This window comes from Hemitrygon akajei, chromosome 6 (genome assembly GCF_048418815.1).
Source record: "Hemitrygon akajei chromosome 6, sHemAka1.3, whole genome shotgun sequence".
Classification (NCBI taxonomy): Eukaryota; Metazoa; Chordata; class Chondrichthyes; order Myliobatiformes; family Dasyatidae; genus Hemitrygon; species Hemitrygon akajei.
The window spans coordinates 48,010,656-48,035,505 of record NC_133129.1 but is presented as its reverse complement, the minus strand read 5'-3'; the positions used below and the strand labels follow the sequence as shown (position 1 = coordinate 48,035,505).

At 40.6% G+C, this 24,850-nt stretch overlaps 1 protein-coding gene and 1 long non-coding RNA gene across 3 annotated transcripts in view; one reads left to right on the top strand and one right to left on the bottom strand.

Annotated features, from left to right (window-relative positions):
• The window catches only part of LOC140729052 (coiled-coil domain-containing protein 17-like), a 38,412-nt gene that overhangs the window by 5,717 nt on the left and 7,845 nt on the right, over positions 1-24,850 (top strand). For both annotated transcript variants that reach the window (XM_073048333.1, XM_073048332.1), the window contains exons 2-11: positions 1,049-1,201; positions 4,202-4,331; positions 5,655-5,808; positions 8,521-8,646; positions 10,839-10,978; positions 12,958-13,125; positions 16,967-17,154; positions 18,834-18,919; positions 21,853-22,068; positions 24,025-24,247. In XM_073048333.1, coding sequence (XP_072904434.1) covers positions 1,049-1,201; positions 4,202-4,331; positions 5,655-5,808; positions 8,521-8,646; positions 10,839-10,978; positions 12,958-13,125; positions 16,967-17,154; positions 18,834-18,919; positions 21,853-22,068; positions 24,025-24,247 — 1,584 coding nt within the window. The remainder of the gene's footprint in view (positions 1-1,048; positions 1,202-4,201; positions 4,332-5,654; positions 5,809-8,520; positions 8,647-10,838; positions 10,979-12,957; positions 13,126-16,966; positions 17,155-18,833; positions 18,920-21,852; positions 22,069-24,024; positions 24,248-24,850) is intronic.
• LOC140729056 (uncharacterized) lies at positions 2,680-24,118 on the bottom strand. Its single transcript, XR_012099248.1, has 3 exons — positions 24,003-24,118; positions 16,958-17,028; positions 2,680-2,745 (listed from the first exon to the last, which is right to left on the bottom strand). It is a non-coding gene; the product is annotated as an uncharacterized lncRNA (long non-coding RNA).

Genomic DNA, 24,850 nt, shown 5'->3' with positions numbered 1-24,850 from the left:
AATACTGCCTTAGTTTACCAAGTCTCTTTACATAACAGCGAATATCATACCATTAAGCATGACAATTTTTGAAGAGTCTTTCTAATACATGTTTATCATTATAAGCATTTTGTGAAGAATCTTTCCTACAGTTGACCATGTTTGAAGTATATCATTGGGTGTGAATCTATTTGTAATCTGTTGAGGTTGTAATTTCCTGTTTTACTTTTCATTATTTGGGTCCCCTCATAGTAAAATCAAAGGGTGAAATCCAGTATTTAAGAATGAAGTTTATCTGAGCAAAATAAAGTTTAAAGTTCAAACACAGTGCCTTGTAAACAGGTTTCCAGCACTTAGTGGCAGCTCGAAATAGCTTCACAAAATACTGGACTACTTTGGTTGATTGCTGGTGTTCCATTATGGAAATTTACTTGAACAATCAGTTTACCTTTTGGTGAATATCCAACTCTTTTTTTAAAATGTGGTGCTGGGGTCAACTCATTGGAGTCACAAGAGACTGCAGATGCTGGAGCACTGGTTTATTCTTTGGTTGCCCTTTTACTAGGACTAACTAGTTTTCTTCTGACTTTTAATGGTTGTTAGCAGTCCAACTTGAAGGTGCGTTACCGCTACTGACTGGAATATGGTGTAGAGAGTTGGTGAATAACTCCTTATCAAATGAAAACTCAATTACCTCAAAAAGCCTTATAGATAGTAAATAATGAAAGACAATATTGTAAATTAAATTATAGCTACTTCCATAACTTACTAAAGTTTTTAAATGAAAACCATCACCTCCCCCGAAGATAGTAGTGCAGCCTGCATTTGCTTTCTTTCAACCTTATATGCTTCCCATTGTAAAATAATGTGTTTTATAATGATGACAAAACCTACAGACCCCAGAATGATAACTAAGCCATTGGCAATATTCAAAGAGCAGGACATTTTCGAGCATTTATTCTTTAACCTCCAATAGCAAATTAATTCAGTGATCTTTGAAGGAGCTTTGATATTGAGTTTCCATTTTTTTCCCTTTTCTACTGTTTTTCATTACTTCTTTTAACAATAGCTTGATCAACTGAAAGACTACAGACATCACCGTGAGGAGCAACGAAAGCAGCGTGAAATGGAGGAGCGAGAGATTGTGGCAGAAATGGAAGAGAAGGAGAGAAGATTAATGAATGATAATCTGGTGTCTTACAGTCAGTTAACACTTGACCAGGTAACTTTCAGGGGATAAAGCTACCCCCTTTGAAGGAAAATTGATGGCTCCTGTTTTAGGCTGAAAGTATACACAAATTGTCAAATGACACAGACTTGAAGTTTAAGTTTAAACTGTATAGGGCAGACTTTTCTATATATCACGTGGTGAAATGAGTGGCAGGACAACTCAGGCTAGTGGTGATGAGGAGAAAGAAGAAAGTGGGAAAAAAACAAAAATTTTAAAAAATGCAGAAAATCTGAAATAAAAACAAAAATTGCTAAATTGCTGGAAAAGCCAGCAAGTCAGGCAGGATCTGTGAAAAGAGAAACAGTTGAAGTCCCTTCATCAGACCTGATAAAGAGAGAAAACAAGTTCATTTGAGTAGCAGAGAAGGTGGGGAAGCCAATGGGTAGGGCAGAGGGAATTTCTGTGACAGAGAAAAATGATGGAGAGACAGTAAATGGGTAATGAAGCTCCTTTGTATTTGGAATGTGTTTCAAATGTTGTGAAGTCTTGGTGCTGAACAGTCTGGCCAACTGCAGCATGGTCAGCAACCAGAATATTAAAATAAAAGAAAAAAATGGAAGAGGGATATTAGACCTGATAAAAAAACAGAACAAAAGAGCAAGTTATCTTAATTTTGAGAATTCAGCATTGAATCCTACAGGCTGCAATACAGGTAGATGTAAAATGACCCATTGTTCCTCACATGGAGAAGGAAAATTGCAGAAAGTATGGAATCAGAAAGGTGTAGGTGGAGCTGCAGGGATGGAGGTGAAGAAACAGGGAAGAGAAGAGGTGGAAACATGGATATTTGATAAAAGGGAGAAGTTAGGAGGAAGGTGAGGGTTAAAGAGAAAGGAAGAAGAGAAGGATTTTACCAGATAGCTTTTGGCAAATGCTTCATTTTTATACTGAGAGTGCTACTAACTAAGCATTAGGAAAAACAGCTAAACACAGCTTAATCAAAAATTCAGTTTAGTTAATCATCTTAAACTTCGGTCAAATCTGAAGCTGGATGAAAACTGACTTCAGCCCTGTTGCGGAAAGACGTTGATATTTTAGTTCATTATATCCTGATGATACCTCATGAAATATTTACATGGTAATTATCATTAAAATTTAACGTTTACTTTTTTTTGCATTCAGGTGCACTTTGGATGTTTTAGCTTTATGTAGCTTTTTTAAAAAACAATGTGCAAGTGTTATCACTCAGTGCTTCTCTTATATACTTAATTATTTTTAATCATTTTCAGCTTTAAAGGTACAATTGAACTGTTGAATGTCCCTCTGAAACTCTTCTAAAGTTTAATGGTTTGGAGCCTGTGGCTCCTGGAGATCACTATTAACGAATTGGACTAGAGCCAGGAAGCTGCTATGACTGCTCTTGAAGAATCTACCAAGTGTTGCTGCATTTTTTACAGTTGTTTAATGGTCTGATTTTTCAAGGGGATGATAATGAAGTTCTGGATATAAACACAACAACTTCAATTACATTCTGCTTGAAAAGAGTTTCTGTCAGTTTTAGCATAGTTCCACCTTCATAAAACATGGACTAGGATCTGAAAGAGAAACATATGTTAGCACATTTCTTGAAACTATCATTATTCACTTCATTACAAAAGAAATGGTAGTCTTATGGATAGTGATAGTCTCAGGCTGCAGAAGGGTATTGATCAGCTGGTAAATTGAGCTCAGTAATGGTGATTGGAAGTTAATTCCAATGCGATGCATTTTGGGAGGTCAAATAAAGGTTGGACGTAGATAATGAAAGGTGTGGCCCGAGGGAATATTGAGGAACAGAGGTCTTGGTGTAAAAGTCCAACGATTTGTCATTCAGATCCTGGTCCACATGCAACGCATTACCAACATTTTTTTCTAGTCATCCTTCTGTCCACAGAAAATTGGCAAAGGATACAGTGAATGAAATTATTCAAGCCATAGAGTTGGCAGCCAGTATCTTGACCACTCTGGCAGCTTGCGCCCAGTACTTACTACTCTCTGTAAAGAAGTTACCTCTCAGGTCTGTTTTAAATCTCAGCTTTATAAAAGTATAGTGAGTATTGGATTCAATACTGGTCACTCCATTATGGGGAGGATGTGGGGGTACAGAAAGGGTACAGAAAAGATTTACCAGGTGCTGCCTAGATTAAATGGCAGTTGCTATAAGGGGAGTTTGGACAAACTAGGATTATGTTCTCTGGAGCAGCAGATGCAGAGGGGGAAGTGTGATTGAAATTCATAAAATTATGGGAAACAGCTAAAGTAGAGAACCATTATCTTTCTCACAAGGTTGAAATTGATGCATTGATAGTGTTGTGGAAGGAAAGATTAAGATAGGCATAGCTATGGTAGACAGAATTAAACATTTTCTTATAGTAGTAGTGCCTGTAATAAGAGGGCATAGGTTTACAGGTAAGAAGTTTAGAGGGGCTATAAGGAAACATTTTTCATTAGAGAACAATTGGAGCTGGAACAGCCATTTGAATTGCCAAAGCATAGATGGTATTCACCAAGTGCTGGTAAATGGCATTAATTTTCTGGCTATTTGGCATGGGCAGGGTGAACTGTATGTAAGAATGGTCAGGAGAGTGGACCTTAACATGATTCTGTGATGGAGCAGGCATCAGGATTGAGACAATCTTTGATTGTCAGATGGTGGTTGTTTACCAGACCTGGTTGCCCCGTGTCGGTGAAATACCATTTTCCACCTAAATGCTGTGGAGCTTCAGCATAAAGAGGAATAAAGAACTGGCAGGATTTCTCAGATCACTTTGCAGTGATTCACCATTGTAATATAGGTAATTAAAGGTAGTTGGGAGGTAACACAGGGTAGTGCTATTGCTCCCTGAAATCAGGTGCCTGCATTGGTATTACTGAAACCATCTACTCAGGATCCACATTAACAAACACCCATTATATGAGAGAGACTGTTCTTTTTGGCTAAAAATTAACTAGTATCTGAAATACCAGAGTAATATTATACTCAATTTTCAGTCCTTTTGCTTTAAATCTCAGGAGGATCCCATCCCCAAAGAGCAGTGGATGCAAGAACACAAGAATCAGTTGCAGAACCTGGCACAGAACCATGGAGAACATGTGAATGGTATATTACTGCATAACAAAGAGCTGGAGGAGCAGAGAGCAGGTACCTGAGATTCAGTAGATGGTAATACAAAGCTGGTCACTGCAAAATGAGCTAATATAGCACAGCCTGCTTGAGGTTTGATAAAGGAATACTGTTTAATAAAGAAATATTGTATTTGTTTTGCTTCCCGTGGGTCACTGGGAATTGCTTTGATTGACATAAACCTGAACGGGAAGTAAGACTTGTGCTTTAAAGAATTTAAATATCTTGTCTCCATTTTTAAAAAAAGTTGTAAGTCAGTTAGTCGTTATTCAGAATTATTTAAATTATAATCAGAAATGCTTTCCAGTCTAGTTATCCAGTGGACGAACCCGGAATGTGACCTGTCCCAATGCTCAATAGCCCTGTTGATCTCTCTATAACCCTATTATAAGCCATACATTGCAATAAATAAAGTGGAATTTTGTAAAAGGGTCCATCAACCTGAAGCATAAACTCTGCCCAGATACTGCCCGTCCTTGGAGATATTTGAGCATTTTCTGCATTTATTAGAAAAGATGGCTGCATGGTTACATTGAGTCACTTTGTAGGATACCTCTTCTTCTATTCTAAAGATTAAGAGCTTAAAATTATATTTCAAAATGCCGCAGTCAGTGTATTTGTGAGCTACAGTTGTTACAGTTTTCTCTTGTTACTGCTCTGAGGAGCTATGCTTGTTTGAATCGGCAACCTCTAAGTGCTTCCAGCTCAACCATGCCTGGCAGTGAAGGGGAATTACTGACACCAAGCATTCCATACAGTTTTATCATTCTATACTTCAAGTTCAAGTTTAATTGTCATTCAGCCATACTCATCTATACAGCTAAATGAAACAGCATTCTTCTGGGGCCAAGGTGCAAAACACGTTACATATACACAGCACATGTAGTTACGATTGCACATACAGTCACAAAATAATATTAGCTTAAATTCCTTGATGGTGCATGGGATGTTGTTTTGGAGCCACGTTCCTGCAAGAACAAGCATGCAGCAGTTCCTCATCTCACACTGGGTCAGCCACAGATGAGAACAATCCAGCTTGTCTTCAAGAGGACAAACACTGGAGAGCAGCACTGATGAGACAGCTGGCCTGTAGGGGCCAGCCCCTGACCCAGGTGCCCACCATGCCTCTGTTCTCTCCCACACCACCTGCAGCACCTCCTCCCCTGTGAGGCTGTAACAGGCAATGCCACGGCAAGAGAGTCCGGTCTGAGCAACAACTGAGGCCACACAGCCCTCCCACCGGTGGTCTTGCCAATGAACCAGACTGTAAAGTATACACTTGCTCTGAATGGTCTCATGAAGATACTATTCAGTTTGTTTTTTTTTTTAATTTCACTGCAGAGATTGTGAGAAGATTAAATGAATTGTCAGAAAAAAGCAAGAACTTTTCTCAAGTGGAGAAAATGTTGGCAGAACTTAAGGCACAAGAATACAAGAATGAGCTGCTCCTGGATTCAATGAAGCAACAGCTGGAAGTCCTACAGTTGGACTCGATGTAAGCCTCTCAAACACCTCCATGTGAAATACTAAATAAAATCAGGATTCACTTCCAGTCCAGATACGGATGAAGGGTCTCAATCAGAAATGTCGACACTCCATTTATTTCCATCGTTGCTGCCTGACTTGTTGGGTTCCTCCAGTCTTTTGTGTGTTGCTCCTGATTGCAGCAGTTGCTGTAAATTATGTTTCCTCCCAGAATTCATTGTCCTAGAAAAGTACAGCACAGAAAAAGGCCCTTCAGCCCATCTAGTCCATTCTGAGCCATTTAAAATGCTTAGTCCCATCGACCTGTACTGGGACCATAGCCCTCCATAGATATCTATGCACCTATCCAAGCATCTCTTAAATGTTGAAATCGAGCTGGGATGTACCACTTGCACTGGCAGCTCATTCCACTCTCTCACGTCTGAGTGAAGAAATTTCCCCTCATGTTCCCCTTAAACTTTTCACCTTTCACCCTTAACCTGTGACCACTAGTTGTAGCCCACTCAACCTCAGTAGAAAAAGCCTGTTTGCATTTACCCTATGCCCCTCATAATTTTGTATACCTTTATCAAATTTCCACTCCATCTACCCCATTCCAAGAAGTCAGCTAACCTCTATGTTACTCTTTCATTTGAGGTTAATGAGAGAATGTTGGTTTTGCTTTGGTAATATCAATAAAATTGATAATAAATAATCAATAAAATTACCAATAAAATAAATTGATAAAATAGAGGTGTTGGTCATGGAATCAAACTGCTCTTCATTTGGACAGAGCAGATTTTTTGCTATACGCAGGATGTGACGTTGAAATGGTGTAATGAAAACCAGGCAAGCTCTGTAATGAGCAAACACGAGGAAATCTGCAGATGCTGGAAATTCAAACAACAACACACACAAAATGCTGGTGGAACACAGCAGGCCAGGCAGCATCTATAAGGAGAAGCGCTGTCGACATTTCGGGCTGAGACCTGGTCCTGATGAAGGGTCTCAGCCCGAAGCTCTGCAATGAATTCTCTGGTCTGTCATAGCAGTCCAGATCATGAAATTTGCTCATTTTCCCCCTTAGACTGGAGAAGATGTATAGTATTCCATGATACTAATAATGGCCAGCAATATGGTCGCAACATTCCTGATAAAAGTGAAGTCTGCATTTTTTCCTGGTTATTTAAACGTATTGAATATTTGAAACGGCAAATTAGTTGATCAAACAGTTTTGCAATTAGCAGTGGATCTACAAGATGCTGGAATCTGGAGCAACATACAATCTATTCTAAGAAATCAGCAATCAAGCATCACCAGTGGGGGCAGGGGGAGGAATTGTTGACATTTCCAGTTGAAACCCAGGGTTACAACCCAAAATGTCAAAAAAAATTTCCACACTCCACCCCCACAGATGCTGCTTGACTACTGAGTTCTCCCAGCAGAATGTTTGTTGGCAAGCAATATTTAATGTGTCTTAAGTTCGCAACAGCTTCAATTGATCCTATTAAAAAGCAGTACATTACAGATATTGGCAACCTGCATTTTGATGAAAGGTTATTAACCTGGAATATTAAGTTTTTCACTCTCCACAGATGCTGCCTGATCTGCAGAGTGTTTCCAGCGTTTTCAGTTTTTGTTTCATTTGGTTGTACAGTACTTTATTTTCAGAGTTCAGGTTAACACATTGCAATTCAGGCTGAAAATTTAAACTAGTTTCCTATAAGTGTTATTCTTATAATTGAACCAAACCTAGGTCAAGAGATGCTTTTTGGTGCAGTGGGTAATGCTGCTGCCATGTAACTCCAGTGACCCTGGTTCAGTCATGACCTTGGCTGCTGTCTGAGTGGAGTTTGCATGTTCTTCCTGCAACTGTGTGGGTCTCCTTTGGGTGCTCTGGTGTTCTCCTCTGTCCCAAAGATATGCCCTTTAGCAAGTTAATTGATCACTAAATTTCCCAAAGTAAATAGACCATAAGACACAGAAGCAGAATTAGGCTATCGCGTCTGCTCTGGGTGGATTATAGAACTCTGGGCCTGTAGATGAAAATGTGGGGATAATGAAGTGGCATTAATGTAGGATTAGTGTAAATGGGGTTCATTTACAACTTCTCTTTCAGTGCAAGATTCCATTTTAACATTCCTGTAGGAGTGTACTGCCTTGTCCTTACTGTTTCCCCACCTTTCAGCTGATTCACTGCTAATTGGTTGACAGAAGCTGGGAAGAAATGAATCCTTGGGAATTGGGTGTTTATTTAAGGAGAACAAGGAGGAAGCTAAAAGAGAACTGGCCCAAGTTCCAAACCATTTGCTCTCAGGCATTGCAAGCTGATTGGATGGCCGAAGGACCGTGGACAGTTTGTGTACTATAATCTGATATTCACTGTGTCCACTTTGTGCTGGAAGACAAAATAAAGATGACAGGATTGAGAATGGTGAGGAGAAGAATGTGATGGACATTCTTTAGTTGGGTATTACACAGAGGTATTACATTGGAGGTGGGGGGGGGGGGGGAGGTTGGGAAAAGACCAATAAAATCCCTAATCTCAACTAATGAACTTTTTAAAACATTTCTTTGCCATTTTCCAGATGAAGCCCGCTATTAACTTGCTTTTGACTTCAGCTTCTCAGTTGGGTGATGGGTGATGTGGGGCACACTGATGTTATTGAGAAAACTAATTGTCAGAAAGCATACTGTCTAGAGCAGTTTTTGGAGAGTAATTCTCATGTATTTCCTAATGCAGACAAAATAAAGCTGTAAGTAGACAGAGCACTTTGCACTCACGCCCCTCAAAGAAAAAGGAGTTTGTTCAGCAGGCACAGACCTTTGTGCCTTTCTATGGTGGAGGAAGCCTATCATCTGAAATCAGGTACATGTTTCCAAACCCACTCCCCTAGTAATGGAGTGTACCATGTCTTCTGGTAATCTCTAATTCATGAAGAAGATGAACTCAACTGGAGCAAAGATTTATGTGGTGCCTTTACAAAAACTGAAGTTTAGATTCAGTGTGTTAAAGAGGGAGATTTTAATTAAGATTCTGAAGAATGGAATGTGGATAGGTTTATGAGTAGAATTCCAGTTTATAGCTCCTATGGCTGCCATGGTGATTGAGGCAGAGTAAACAATCTTCAGGAAGTTGGAACTGAAGAAATTCAGATTTCCCAAAGGTTTGCTAGGCTATTGGAGTTCAGGGGTAGCCAGCTGAGAGGGTATTGTTAGGATTTAAACATGGGAACGGTAATATTGAGCCCTTGGATACCAGGGTGCATATTAGTATTAAGGGGGACCTATGGTCCTCTGAAGTCAATAATTTTCATTCTTCCCTCACAATTTAAAAAAAACCTGCATTTGTATTTTTATATGAAAGTGTGCGACTTCTCATTTCTCCATGTAACCTCCCCTGGTTATATACTTGCCCATCCGCTAAGTGATGTCTTTAGCTCATTCCCAGCAATACCTTTGCCCTTGCACATTCTTTGCATCTTCCTCATAACTCATTATACTGCTTAACATTTTATATATGATTTTTCACTTGCTCCTTTAATCCAGTTCTATGATACAGAGTATGAATACCTGAATCCCAGCACCAGCACCTATTGGTCACAGTCTCCCAACCTGAAAATGGCTGTCTCTTCCTACTATTTCCCATCTGTGACCATTCCTCCATTTACAACAAAATATTACCTTCCCAACACCCCCATCAAATTCTTTGTGCTCCAATTTGTGTTCATTAATCCTTTTAGTGGCAATTTATTGAAGGTCTTCTAAACCTTCCTCTTCAAAAGCAATTATCTATTGATTCTCACTTGTGTATTCTGCTAGCTACAATTTTAAAATCTCTGATAGATTTGTCAAAGTGGAATTTGCTTTCATATGTCCACATTGATCCAGCCCAGTCGTGTAATTAATTTCTAAATGTTTTGATAACACAAACTTAACAACAGATTCCAGCATTTTCCCTTTTACTAATGTCAGTCTAAGAGATCTAAGGTTACCTCTTTAATCTCTTAATATTTTAAATAGTAAAGTTACATTTTCTGTTTTCCATTCTGTTCTGGAATCCATGGAATCATGGAAGATTATATCCATATTCTCCATTGGCACCTCTTTTAAAACCTGGGGATACTACTCATAGTTTGGAGAATTAACAGCTCTAGCAAAACAGCCCTGTGAAACTTGGTGGCCTGGATTGCAGAATTTCAGTTGCAAGGAGAGATTGTGTAGATGGAGTTTGTCTTTCCTTGAGTGAAAGAGGGTAACAAAATCTTAAGTGGCATGGATGGGTTGGTACAAGGGGGCATTGATAGAAGTTATAAAGTTGAGCGGGGATCTAAGGGGGTATTTTTCTCACTCAAGATGGTTAGAATCTAGAACACACAGTCTGAGGTGTTGCCGGGTAAGTGCCTTACAACACTTAAGAAACATCTGGACAAACCGTTGCATTGGCAAGACATAGAAGATTACAGAACAAATGTTGGCAAATGAGACTAATATTGATTTAAAAAGTGTGGCCTGAGGCCCTACTTCTGTGCAGTACAACTCCATAACCCTACCTGAAAATATATTTGCATGAAAATTTCAATGTCAGTAAAGTCACTAAATTTTCATTGTTTGTCTTTATACTCGATTTTGTCATTTCTCAAGCTATAACAAGTGATTGTATTGAAAATCTTTGGATGTGACCTGTTGTTTACTTGGATTACTGACAGCTTGAGTTGCGTGTGGATGAAAGATCTTGAGTACAGCATCAATTTTTGTTCTTGGGTGGATACCACTTCTGCAACATATCCTAACCAAAAAGATAATGTTTTGAACTTGTCATTGACCTTGGGAATATTCCTAATTGCCAGGAGATGCAGAAAGAGCAGCTGGGATTATCACTCTTCTGACCCTCCCTCATTTGTCGTGGCTTCTGCTCTACCCTTCTGCAGATGGCATGGGTGAGATTGGTAGCAATAGAAGTGGCGTAGTCCCATGTTTCATCGGAATTTGATGCTTACAACTCTGTCTGCTTCATTTGGTGATTGTTCATGTATCTGAATTTTATCTTCCCTTTCCCAGCGCCCTGCGGCTGTCCTACCTGCAGAATGGTGGCAATGATCAGCTGATCCTTGTGCAGTTACATGACCTCTTAACAGAAGCTCTACAAGTGGAACGGAGAGTGAAACTGCCAAGAACCAATCGGAAGGACAGAACCTACAGTATGGTGCAGACAAGTTCTCTTTGGGGCAAAAGTTTAGGAATGATAGTAACTTGTGAGGAACATTAGCAATCTATTGTGGCTGAATGTACATCAGTTGCTCGGGCATTATGGGCTACTGAGCCTTAAGATCATGTTTAATATGATTACTCAATGTTGTACAACCTCTTTAAATATTCTGTGGAATTCTTGTGAAATTTGCCTTTGTATTAATTTACTGGCTGCCACCTAGTGAACTCCTTCTGTTCATAAACACCATTTACTTTTTGCCTTTGAAGGAAATGTGGAGTACTGCATGTAATCAACAGCAGTATGGTGTGCTATGTTGAACAGTTTACCCCAACTTCCCTTACTCAGCAAACCTAGTGAGACTGTACTGAGGGAAAGCCAGGCATCTCCCCTAAGTTAAAAGATTGGCACAACGTTGTGAGCCAAAGGGCCTGTATTGTACTAAAGTGGGAGAGACAAATGAAATGGTCTGCTTCCGCATAGTCCCCTGCAGGAGGTCACACACCCCATGCCCACCTGATTGTTTTTGTCTTGACAACACCTTCCTACTTGCTTCCTGTTACATCTACTGGTATTTAAGGCATTAACGAAGGTCCTCCATCTCTGTCTATCCTTGGCTATCTTCTCAGAAACCAATTCTGGTCTTGGTCTTGGCAGTATTCAGCTTCTTTCATCGTGCCAGTAGCTTCCTTTCATTTTTTCTCCCAAGTGGAGACTGAGGAATACCACAGCACACAGACATAGGAGGGTTCTTCATTGCTGTTTCCATTGCAGTTTAGTGTTACCAGTCAGGGGTGTTAGCCCTGAATTGAACCCCCAAGCCTGCAGGACCGGTGGACCACTTTTAGTCTGGCCTCTGCCCTTTGACCTGTTTGCCATGGCTGACCCTACCAAGAGGCAAGGCATAAGGTCCTGACTCCACCCAGCATTGCTCTCTGGGTCATTGAGGCACGCACGCCTCCAAACCAGGCCAAGGTTTGGTCCTCTTGGAGGCAATAACACTTTCACCTGGCAACTAAATGAGGAATGGATGTATTTGTAGTAGGATAACTTATTACAGATTGCAGAATGGGAAATTGGATCCTTTTTTTTTCTCCGAAGTATCTTTAACACTAATCTTCTGAGAATGAAATAAGGTCAGGGTGAACATTACTCTCTGGATGGAGTTGCTAGTGGTCTACAGTTACTGTTGGGATCACAGAAGTGAAGTCCTTGCTCTCCTTGTGGTTTAAGTTAACATGTCCGTGCCCTCACTGACAGGTTTTAGTAACCTTCACAACAGAAAGAGTCAGGAGCTGACTAGCTCTTAATTTAGTTAGTGACTGCAAACCAATAATCAGAAATCTGTCATTTTGATGTGGGCTGAATGTACATCAGTTGGTCAGGTATTATGGGTTACTGAACCTTAAGGTCATGTTTAGTACAATTACTCCATTTTGATGTGGTTCTCATCTTGGAGAAGCACAACAAGTACAATGGTTTAACTAGAATTCCACATTGCGAGCCTGATTTAAATGTACTTTTTTCTCTCTCTCAATCTCTTCCCCAGCCTCCAATCACCAGATTCTCACCCTTTAATCTGGAACCTCTGGTTCTTCCCTGGAGCCTCCCTCCTGTAATCTCTCTTTGTGCTGCTGGATATCCAGTCAGGCTATCAACTTAACTTTAGTACATTATTGAGCTCTGGGTTACTGCAAACTATTCAAAACACAAAAATACAACTGCAGATGCTGTGGATCAAAGAATACGTACACAACGCTGGAAGAACTCAGCAGGTCAGGCAGCATCCGTGAGAAAAGAATAGCCAATGTTTCGGGCCGAGACCCTTCAACTACTCTTTTCTCACGGATGCTGCCTGACCTGCTGAGTTCTTCCAGCGTTGTGTACGTATACTGCAAACTATTGGGGCCACTCCTGCTGCACAAACTCCCACTGTCGATGTAAATAAAGTGACTCCACCTTGCTTGGCAGGAGGGCACGATACACTTCGACGCAATCTGGATTTCGAGCTGATCTCTACAGAGATAGAAAATCAACGTCTGGAGGAAGAGATTCTGAAGCTGCAGCTGAAGCAACAAAGAAACCACAGAAGAGAAAAGCCACTGAAGACTTCCATTGGGCAAAGGTTAACCTTATCAGGTAATTATCATCTCTCTCATCAAGCGGGGATCAAGAAGAATACTGATGTGTGATCTGATCACAACTGGGTGGCCTGGTTCATGCTACTTTGTGACCTGGGGTTGATTGGAAAACTGAGGGTTGTTGTTTAACTGAGACCAGGAGCTTGTCTATTTGACCCCCTGACCAGCCCTGTTCTCTGAGCTTGATGCACTTTGTATCTTGCCCCTCAGTGTTAACCACAGCTGGAATATATAACCGACATACATGGCTTTTTTGATTTTTTCTCCCTTCATTTAGAATTTTAAAAAATTATTATCTATTACAGGTTTTTAAATAAATGTTTTTAACCTTTGCAACTTAAATTTACCACTGTTCTTTTTAAAAACCATGATCAGAAATGATTGGAAAGCCTTTCATGGGATGAACTGTCAAAAAACATCACTGTTCAGGGACATGGTTTCAGGATCTACCCTCAGGACACTTGGCCTTGTGAGCCAGCTTTGTCTGCAAAGTCTTCAGCTCGATTAGACCTCCTGGGCTTTGAGATTACTGTGGCTGTAAGAATTATTTAAGAACGGAGGGAGGCAGAAGAAAGGAAATTATAGACCAGTTAGCCTGACATCTGTGGTTGGGAAGGTTTTGGAGTCCAGTGATGGGTAGTAAAAGCATGTAAAAAGGGCAATGTTACAATAGTCATGGGGGATTTCAATATACAGATAGATTAGGAAAACGATGTTGGTGCTGGATCCCAAGTGAGGGAAATTACAGAATGCTTAGAGGATGGCTTTTTAGAGCAGCTTGCAGTTGAGCCCAATTGGAAAGGCAATTCTGGACTGGGTGTTGTGTAATGAACCAGATTTGATTAGGGAGCTTAAGGTAAAGGAACTTACAGGAGGCAGTGGTCATAATATCATAGAATTCACCCTGCAGTTTGAGAAGAAGCAGCTAAAGTCAGATGTATCAGTGTTACAGTGGAGTAAAGAGAATTATTGAGGTAGGAGACCAGAAGGGGCAGAAGAGTTCAGAAGGGGCAGGGTAGATACATCCCAAAGATGAAAAAGTATTCTAAAGGTAGAATGGCACAACCATGGCTGGCAAGGGATGTCAAAGGCAGCAGAAAACAAAAGAGGGCATATAATATAGCAAAGATGACTGGAAAATTAGAGCAATAGGAGGCTTTTAAAAACCAACAGAAGGCAACTAGAGGCCATAAGGAGATAAAAGATGAAGTATGAAGGTAAGCTAGTCAATAATATGAAAAGGGATACCTAAGGTTTTTCAGATAAATAAAGAGTAAAAGAGAGGTGAGAGTGGATATTGTACCACCGGAAAAATGATGCTGGAGAGGTAGTAATGGGAGCAAAGAAATGACAGATGAACGTAATAAGTATTTTGCGTCAGCTTTCACTGTCAAAGGCACTAGCAGAGTGTCAGAAATTCAGAAGTGAGTGTAGTTGCAATTGCTCAGGGGAAGCTCCTTGGAAAGCAAGGTCTGAGGTAGATAAGTCAACTGGACCAGATGGACTACACCCCAGAGTTCTCAAAGAGGTAGCTGTTGCTGTAGAGATTGTGGAGGCATTAGTAATGATCCTTCAAGAATCACTAGGTTATGAAATGATTCTGAAGGACTTGAAAATTGCAAATGCCACTCCACCCTTTAAGAAAGAAGGACAGCAGAAGAAATTATAGACCAGTTAGCCTGACTTCAATGGTTAGGAAGGTGTTGGAGCCCATTTTTGGAGGCGATTGCTAAAATAGGCTAAAGTCAGCATAGGGAGAATCTTGCCTGACAAATCTGTTGGAATTCTTTGAGGAAATAACACACAGGATAGGTAAAGGAGAGTCAGTGGCTGCATACTTGAATTTTCAGAAGGCATCTGACAAGGTGTCACACATGAGGCTGTTTAAAAAGTTAAGGTACTAGCATGGATAGAAGATTGGGTAACTGGGAGAAGGCAAAGATTGGGAATAAAGGGGGCCTTTTCTGATTGGCTGCTAGTGACTAGTGGTGTTCCGAAGGCGTCAGTGTTTTGCCCATTTCTTTTCATGTTATATGTCAGTGATTTGGATGAATGAATTAATGGCTTTTTCACCAAATTTGCAGATGATATGCAGATAGATGGAGAGGCATGTAGTATTGAGAAAGCAAGGAGTCTATAGAAGGAATTGGACATATTGGGAGAATGGGCAAAGAAGTGACAGATGGAATATAGTGAAGGGAAATGTAGAGTCATGCACTTTCGTAGAAGGAATAAAAGGGTAGAACTATCTTTTCAAGAGGGAGAAAATTAAAACAGAGGTACAGAGGGACTTAGGAGTCCTCGTGCAGGATCCCCTCGAGGTAATTTGCAGGTTGAGTCAATGGTAAGGAAGGTAAATGCAATGCAAGCATTCATTTTGAGAGGACTAGAATACAAGAGCATAGATATAATGTTGAGGCATTGTAAGGCATTGGTCAGACTGCACTTGGCATATTCTGAGTAGTTTTGGACCCTTATCTAAGAAAAGAAGTGTTGGCACTGGAGGAGTCCAGAGGAGATTACTGCAGATGATTCCTGGAATGAAAGGACATTGGATTGCTCTGAAGCTGCACTTGACTGGAGTTTAGAAGAATGGGGGGGGGGGGGGGAATCTCATTGAAACCTGTCGAATATTGTAAGGTCTAGATGGAGTGGATGTGGAGAGCATGTTTCCTATATTGGGGGAGTCTAGGCCCTGAAGGCACAGCCTTGGAATAGAGTGGTGCCCATTTACCTGAGGAATTTCTTTAGCCAGAGGGTAGTGAACTGGTGGAACTCATAGTCAAAGAAGGCTGTGGAGGCCAAGTCACTGGGTATATTTAAAGTGGAGGTTCATAGGTTCTTCATTCTTCATAGGATGCCAAAGGTTATGGGGAGAAGGCTGGAGAATGAGGCGAAGGGGGATAATAACTGAGCCATGACTGACCGAATGGCCTAATTCTGCTCACATGTCTTATAGTCTTAATTATGTGGAGGCAGAGGGATAGCAGGGCACAGGCCAGTTAAATCATGAGCCATCCATTGAGTCCCAATTACATTCAGAAGTGAGTACCAGGGTTGCAGTTCTTAAGTGTGTGAGGCCAGATCTATTTCAGATGTTGTTTTCCAGTTATAGTCCTTGAGAACAGTAGCGCACTGGAGATTTTTTGCTTATAGTGTAGTCCTCGTTTACCAAAAGCTGACCCTGTCTCTGGAAGCCTCCTCCACATAGGGTGATCCTGGTTGACTGAGACCTGACCCTGTCTATGGCCCTCACCTCTTACATGCAAGTTGGGACTGCAGGGAATTCAGGACTCGAGTGGTTGACTGGTTTGATCACCCAGATGGCATGGAGAGGAAGTTCCTGCAGTTTGCTCCGGGTGATGATGTTGTGGATGGCCTAGAGTATTTCCCTGTTGGCCTCGATCATGCTTCTGTTCAGTCAGTGGTTCTATGGAGAATGGCTGGCTATCAACGTTGTGTGGATCAGAGTGTTCCTGCTCCTGTCAAGAATGAGCTGGGCATCATGTAGCAACACATCTGACCTCCTATTCTAGCAATGAATCTGCCGTAAGTCTTGCAGTGAGCTCAGATTTCACATCTGATGCCCTTCACATCTGTCCCTGCAGTTTCACCCCAGCCATTGAGTAAAATAAATGAAATCAGTAGTCTGGATTAAAATGTACAGTGATGTAAGTGGCTTAGCTTTTTACTTATTTTAATTAATATTAACATAAATCAATTTAATATATGTTATACAAATTAATTGTTACTTATTTCAATTTTTCTTTTTTTTCTCATCCATTGAAGTTATTTATAAGAAAAATAATAAGTTGAATGTTAAAACTTACTTTTTGTAGAAGGAGATGAGAAAGATCGGGTACAGATAACATGGAAAGACAATAACCAGAAAATGAAGGCTCTGAAAACAGAAATTGATCTTTTGAAACAAGATCTGGAGATTCAGCGTCTTCAGCGCCATATGAGGAGCTCGAAGACTAGAGACCATCCTGCTGCTCCCCTTCCAACGCCTGTGCACCTGCCAGTGGTAAGATTGTGAACTGAATCCACATCTTGTACAGTTCCAGCATGCTAAAGCTAGACAGTTTCAGTCAAAGTAGGATTAACGTCATAAACTAAAGTGAAATGTCAGGGCTTTAGAAGGGGCAGAAGTAATGGCATTATTCAAAAATGCATAGATGGATGTGGGATACTAGACTGGGAAGAGTAACGTAGTTACAGTTGTTTACTCCTGTGGATGCTATCTGCAAAACCTGATCTGTGCAGCAGTATAACATCAGTGCATTTCTTTGTATGACATCCTCACTCATTTGCTTAATGCCATCATTTAAATATCAAGATTCTGAAATCACTTTTTGAAAATGACGCTGTTGTATGTGTGTGGGGGCAGTTAGTGGATGATTAATGTGTGTGAGAGAGGCAGACAGTTATGAGTATGTGTGGGGAGACGGTGTGCTGCTGAGTTACGTGTATTTTTCAAGTTCATGATCAATACTCACTGAGTCATCGCTGAAGCACAGGGAGTTGCCTGAAATTGTCAGTGCAGGTCAAACAGAATGATAGCCTTCAGGAAGCGGAGGGTGGGCAGTGAGTATAAGCATACATGAGGTTCAATTTTAATGGTAAAACATTAGATCATCTCTCTTCTAGGGTTGTAAATCCGTGAAAATATGCCAATTTGGTGATTGATTTATGGAGCAAATTTGTTTAGTCCACAAGAGAGACCCTGAGATCCAGTGGCTGCCACTTTAATTCCCCATCCCTCTCCCATTCTGACCTCTCTATGACCTCCTGAACTGTTCTAAGATTCAACATAAGCTTTGGAGGAACCCACCCTCCTTTCCCACTCCCACTCCGACCTCTCTGTCTAAGGATCAACATAAGTTTGAGGAAAACCACACCCCCTTTCCAATCTTCTGCTTGGCCATGTTGCATTTTGCAGGACCCAATTTTATATTCTTCAGCTGTAGGTAATGCACCCTTTCTTGCTCTCCGTATATAACCTCGACATTTCTGCCTGTCATCATTTGCCTCCTTTTTTTTATAGGTACAGTCTAACCTGCTGGGTTAACCTCCCATAGTGAACACTCTTATCAATACGTTACACAGACCAAGAATCTCAATATGATCTTAACTCCTCCTTATTTATCACATTAGCCCATTTGGTCTCACCCTATTAGAGAGATGTTACGTTATTTCTACTCATCCCTCTCCAGCCTTTCCACTTAAACTAATGTTTCTCTTTCCCAGTTCTCGTGAAAAGTCCTATACACGAAACACGAACTGTTTCTCTCTCCACAGACCTGACTCGCTGAGTGCATGCAGCATTTTCTGTTTCTATTCCATTTTAGAAACAGTAGATTTTTAACATCAGAAGGAATTAAATCAGTGTTTAATCTGAATAATGAGAAAATAGAAGGAAATAAAATTAATGATCTCCAGTTGAACAGTTGTTGGTAACATGTGAATGCTGTCTTCACAGTAAATCTCCATCAAGTCTTTGCTATGATGCAAGTTATACATATGCTGCTAGTTATTCATTAAATTATGCAGAGGAAAATTTTGTTTGCCTAAGTTATTCATTCAAATAATTGGATGGTTTTTCTATATAACCAGAAACATGTGATTCATGAAAGCACTTTACATGAAGGTAAAGTTGGGTGAGGGAAATCTATTACACCTCTTTTATATATTTCATTAATTCAGGAGGACATGAAGCCTCAAACTCCAGCTCTTGCTAAGCAGTTTCTGGATTCCAGTGAGGGATTTGGACCTGCTCCTTATGACCCAGTGTGAGTGCATGTGGGGACCTCTTGGCTTATTATGAAGTTTCATAATTAGAAGAACTAATTTTACATGACATACAATATATTTCCTCCTTTTAATTCAGATTTGGTTATGAATGAGATTTTGGTATTCCTTTGTCTAACACAGTCTTGCTATGAAAATTCTTTTTTTTAAAGAAGATTAGAAAATTAAGTTGTCTGTTGAAAGTTGGTGAAGAGTGACAGGAATAATCCCAGTAGTGGTTTATATTAATCATTCCCCTTTGAGCAATAATTACCTTCAGTACACTGAATAATGTCTCTTATGTTCACAGTACCTACCAGCATTGTACAATTTATTGCTCTTCTTACTGTTTGACTCACCTGGCAACCATTGTAACATTTGGCCTGAATTTCTGCAGGAATTGTCCTGATCTCCCACCAGATATTGTGGTATGCCTAGTGAAAATATTTGCTTTCATTGCAAAACTCGAATCATGGAAGATCAGATGAAGCCTCTGGAATTTAGGTCTATTTATTAGTTGTACAGCATGGAAGCAGTCTCTCCGGCCACCGTGTCTATGCTGACCATCATGTTTATCTGCATTCGTCATACTTGCATGCACTAATTGCACAGCCCTCTATGCCCTGCTCATTCAAAGACCTGTCCAGATGCCTTTTAAATGTTAGTACAGTTCCTTCCTCCATCATGATGCCAGAACACTGAGCTGCTAGTCCTGCCCCCCCCTCGACCATATTTTCATAATAGCTATAATAATATTAAGTAATTCATTTTATTCTACCATTAATATGGACATATAAACGTTTTACAATCCTTTGAGTTTATGTCATATCTACAAACTTGTAATATTTCTTTACATTTCAGTCATTTAAGGAGAGTCCAGTCCCTGATTAGTTCTCTATGCTGTCCCAAAGTTGTCCCAAGCTTGTGACTGGAATATGATTTCAGGGCCACAGATTGCTCTTTACACTTCATCCATACAGACATTATTGACAGCCCACGATGACATCAAAAGTGATGTATGTGAATGTGTCCTAGGCAGATCATCCCTATTCACTTTCCCAGCCAGGTTGCTGCCTTTGACAGGGTTCACCACGTTTTCAACTCCAAACTTTTTCTGCTGCTCTTCACCGGTGTGAACTGTACTTCTCCCAGGTCTGTCTGTACTTTGCAGTCATATCCGGAAAATTGTCTGGAAAGCTTTGTAGAACATTACTGTACAGGAACAGTACTTCAGCTCACCATGTCTGTGCAGGTCATGATGCCAACTTAAATTGATCCCAGCTGCATGCCTGTTACCCATTCCCCTCCATTCATGTGTCTGTTTAAATGCTTGTTAGATGTTGCTTTCATATCTGCTTCCACCACCTCCCCTGACGGTGCATTCCAGGCACCTACTGCTCTCTGTGTAATAAACTTGATTTCTTAACTTTCCTCACACTTCTTTAAACGTTCCCCCTCTTGCCTCCTAGTGTTTAACATCTCCACTCAGGGAAGAAGGTTGTGACTATCAACCCTATCTGCACCCCTTATAATATGGTACGCTTCTACAAAGTCTCCCTTCAGCCTCTGACTCCAGGAAGAAAAGAATCCACGTTTATCTCAACCTTTCCACTATCCCCTAATTAAGACGAAATCCTGGTGAATCTCCTTTGCACCCTCTCCAAAACCTCTACATCCTTCCTGCAATGGTCCAATCAAATTTTTATACAGCTGCAACATGACTTCCCATCCTCTCTGCACATCACCCTGACTGGTGAAGGCAAGTATGCCGTACACCTTCTTTAACATTTCCGCCCTTCCCTTCCAGTCCTCGAGAAGTGTCTCAGCCCAAAACATCAACAGTTTATTCATCTCCATAGACGCTGTGTGACCTGCTGAGTTCCTACAGCAGTTTGTGTGTGTTTCTTTATTATCTTGTCTACTTGTGATGCGACTTTCAGGGGGCTATGGATATTTCTTACCTGAGCCAGCACTGTTCTTTCCATTGTTTAGTACAATCTTTGACCGACCCTCACTTCTCACCTTTGAACTGCCCCTATAGCACCAGTCAACTCTAAGTATCAGATTCCACATGTGTGCCAGTGAAGCACCATCACTTCTTTGATCACCACTTTACTGACATGTCCCGGATGAATAGAAATTTTCTCTTATGAACTATTGGAAAAATTGAAGCCAAGTTCTCCCGTCCTTATCTCAATTCAGAGCCCCATCAACATAATCAAATGGTAAGAGTGGTTACTATGCCTTTCAGCCCCTGAAATCCACTGAACCATATACTGTACTAGTATTGTGGTTGTACAGATCTTTGTCCTCAGTACCACGTTCCAGCCCGATTGATTTTTTTTCCCCCACCACTTTCTAAAAATCTATCCAGCTCAAACTTTGAATATATCTAATAGCTTTGGTATCCATAATCATTGTCAGTGCTTAAGGTCATTGGCAAACTTAATGTCCAACTTAATGTTTAACTCAGATATGCCCATCTGATCACATATCTACACCCTCAAAAATACTGTCTGATTCAATGTCAGCTGCTGAGACTGGGTCATTTAATGTGCTGTCAAAAATGTAACTGTAGGTTTGATAAGTTGGACTGAAGGGCGTGTTTTCACACTGTATTAACTATTCTGATATTTTCCTGGACAACTTTGCACTTCCATCTCTCTTAACATAAAATATCCTAAACATTTTAGCCACAATGTAATTTGCACCATATCCTATTCACCATCATCCCCTGTCCTTCAAAGGTATTTGTTTCTGGTAATCGAATGATACAAGTAACATCAATTGGTGGGGATTTTATCCCACGCGGTTTAAATTAAATTTACTGTGAGAAACAGAATTTGTAGTATGGTATTGCACCATCTTTTACTATTCTGGATAAGATAACGATACTATAAGACTGTAACAATACTCTCTGTCTGATTTCTTCCAGAGCTGGTTTTGTGGTGTTCTATGATTTCTTGCTAGGGTTGGATCCTATTTATCGGGTTAGCCGCCTGGTTGTGGGGCTATACCATGGCAAACAGGAGATGGGAGATCCTTCCCCGCTTCCAGCTGCCTACTGTGACATCAGCAACTCGCCTTCCTATTTCTCAGACACCAGCAGGGGCAACGGAGCAATCCTGGCAGTCAAGCAAGTTGTCCCCAGGTGCTAATTGGGTAACAGGTTATTAACCCCACATATAAGTAATAAGTTTTGTGTAAGGACCAAACCATTTTAAGAACTGGTTAGGATCAAAACTTTAAAATTATTCCATAATGACATCTTGATTTAGCAAGTTTATTAAGACCACTTGGCTCTTCAAGTCTGCTCGGCCAAGTAATATGGTCATGATTGATCTGTCCCAGGCCTCATCTCTTTGTGCCAGTTCCCCATCACCCAATAAGCTGATTGCCTAATTGATAATTTTATGGCTGGCCATTTGCTAGGAAGAACTGCATGTTGCTAAAATTTCACTATCATGGAATAAGTGGAAAACAGTGGAGTGTGGTCCATCACTGAAAGATAATCAGGAATGAGCTAAACTTCAGAGGGTACCTTGGTGATCTTAGAGGTTGAAATATTGAATTGCAGTGTTTCTAAAATGAACAAACCTAGCAGTCTTTCTGTAACACTTGTTTGAAGGATAAGTTTTCCAGTTTGCTTTCACTCCCCGCCATTGGGGAAAAAAACTTATTTTAGGTTAAAAAAATTTCAAACAAATTGTCCCTAAACCAAGGGTGACACTGGTGAAATACTCCTGGGGTTCTGATAGTGCTTCCTGGCATTGGTTACTGGAGCTGAATATGAACCCCTTTGGACTTAACAGCAGCAAGTTATTGTAGTGAAAGCAACAGCTTTACATGACCTTGAGTTGTATCAGACACTATAGACAGTGATATATTTTACAGTGTGCCTGGTGATAGAAATATGGTGGCTAACTTGAACTCAGCAATAACTAACAAACATAATGTAATCACTGTTTGTTAGTTTATATTATGTTAATTGCAGGGTTAAAGATTGACCAGGACACTGGGAGACCTTTCTGTATTTCTTCAAACAGCTAAACCTTTAGCTTTAACCAGAGAAGACATATGGGTTCTAACTTAAAGCACCTCCCACAGTCCACTCTTCCTCAGTACTGAAGTACTTCCTCTGCTAATGTTATGTGCATAGATTTTATCATACATCTCACAACTACAAGTAGCGCTGCCACAAGAAAGCAGTCTCGATCATTAAGGATTCTCACCGTCCAGGTCATGCTCTCTTCTTGTTGATGCCATCCCAAAAGAGATACAGGAATCTTGGGTCCCACACCACTATGTTCAGGAACAGTTATTACCCTTCAACCATCAGGCTCCTGAACCTCAACACTGAACTGATTCCACAACCTATGGACTCTCTTTAAAGGACTCTCCAAAACTCACATTCTCATTATTTATATATGTATGTATTCATTGTATTTGCACAATTTGTCTTCTTTTGCACATTGGGTGTTGGTCAGTCTTTGTGTGTACTTTTTAGAAAACATAGAAAACCTACAGCACAATTCAGGCCCTTCAGCCCACAAAGTTATGCCAAACATGCCCTTACCTTAGAAATTACTAGGCTTACCCATAGCCCTGTATTTTTCTAAGCTCTATGTACCTATCCAAAAGTCTCTTAAAAGACCCTATCGTATCCGCCTACACTACTGTTGCCGGCAGCCCATTCCGCGCACTCACCACTCTCTGAGTAAAAAACTTGCCCCTGACATCTCCTCTGTACCTACTCCCCAGCACCTTAAACCTGTGTCCTCTTGTGGCAGCCATTTTAGCCCTGGGAAAAAGCCTCCAACTATCCACACGATCAATGCCTCGTATCATTGATTCTACTGTAATTCTTTGTACCTCCTTCGAATGCCCACAAGGAAATGAACCTCAGGGTGGTACATGGTAATTTGATAATAAATTTACTTTGAATTTTGAACTTTGAACTCAGTCAATACCAACACCCTAAACACCAGGCTGATGCCTTGAGGACTGGGAGTAGGTTGTCTACCTGTCTACTTATAGATAATGGATAAAAGGCTGAAGAGGAAATAAAAAGTGGTGCAGACTTACGTTGCTTCCTGTTCTGTGGTAGGGTGCGTCCATCTCCCAGCATCAGTCTTGTTGTGGAACTTCAAGCTTCTGGTGGCATTGATCCCTATGGACACGACATCAACCGACTTGTCTCGCGAGGCTGGGTCAAGGCAGATATTTTTGACAGTCAGAATTGTGTAATCAGTGGCCGATGGAAGGTTCCAGTTCGCGTTCTTCCAGTTATTCCATCCGTGACCACGGGTGAACTGAATGGAGTGCCTCAGGTAAAGTAAACTGGACGGATGGCGGGAATAAACGGCGTGTATATGATGCAGGTGTGTGGTCAGATCTAACCAATTTTACATTGCAAGGGTTTGGACATGATGTTAGGAATTCATGTCAGTCAGTGATTAATGACTACTTTGGACGAGTTAATGGCCCATGAGTTTAGAAACTTTAGGGTTCATGTAACTGAGTTCTTTAAAATGGTTAAAGATTTGCTAAGAACTAACATAGGTAAGCTGACTTGTCAAATTGGGGAATTCCAGAAGAAAGTATCTAAACTACTTAGATCAGGAAGATATTTTCAGAATAATCAGGTGTGTTCTCAAATTCCCTGCTTCAAAGGGTTCTAGATATCAGGACCCATTGAAACTTGTGGGGCAGAATTTGACTGTGTTAATGAAAGCATTTGATTGGTAGAGGTTCAATTCAGACATGATCTATAAAATGAGGTTGAGAGTTGAATGGCTGACTTTTGATCCTATAAATCAGATCCAGTATATTACGGACAGTTCATACAGTGGGTTTAAACTTCCAGGTAAGGCACCTTTTGCTAAAGGGATATCAAACAAGAGGACTGGAAGTAATATTTCAACACTCATTGC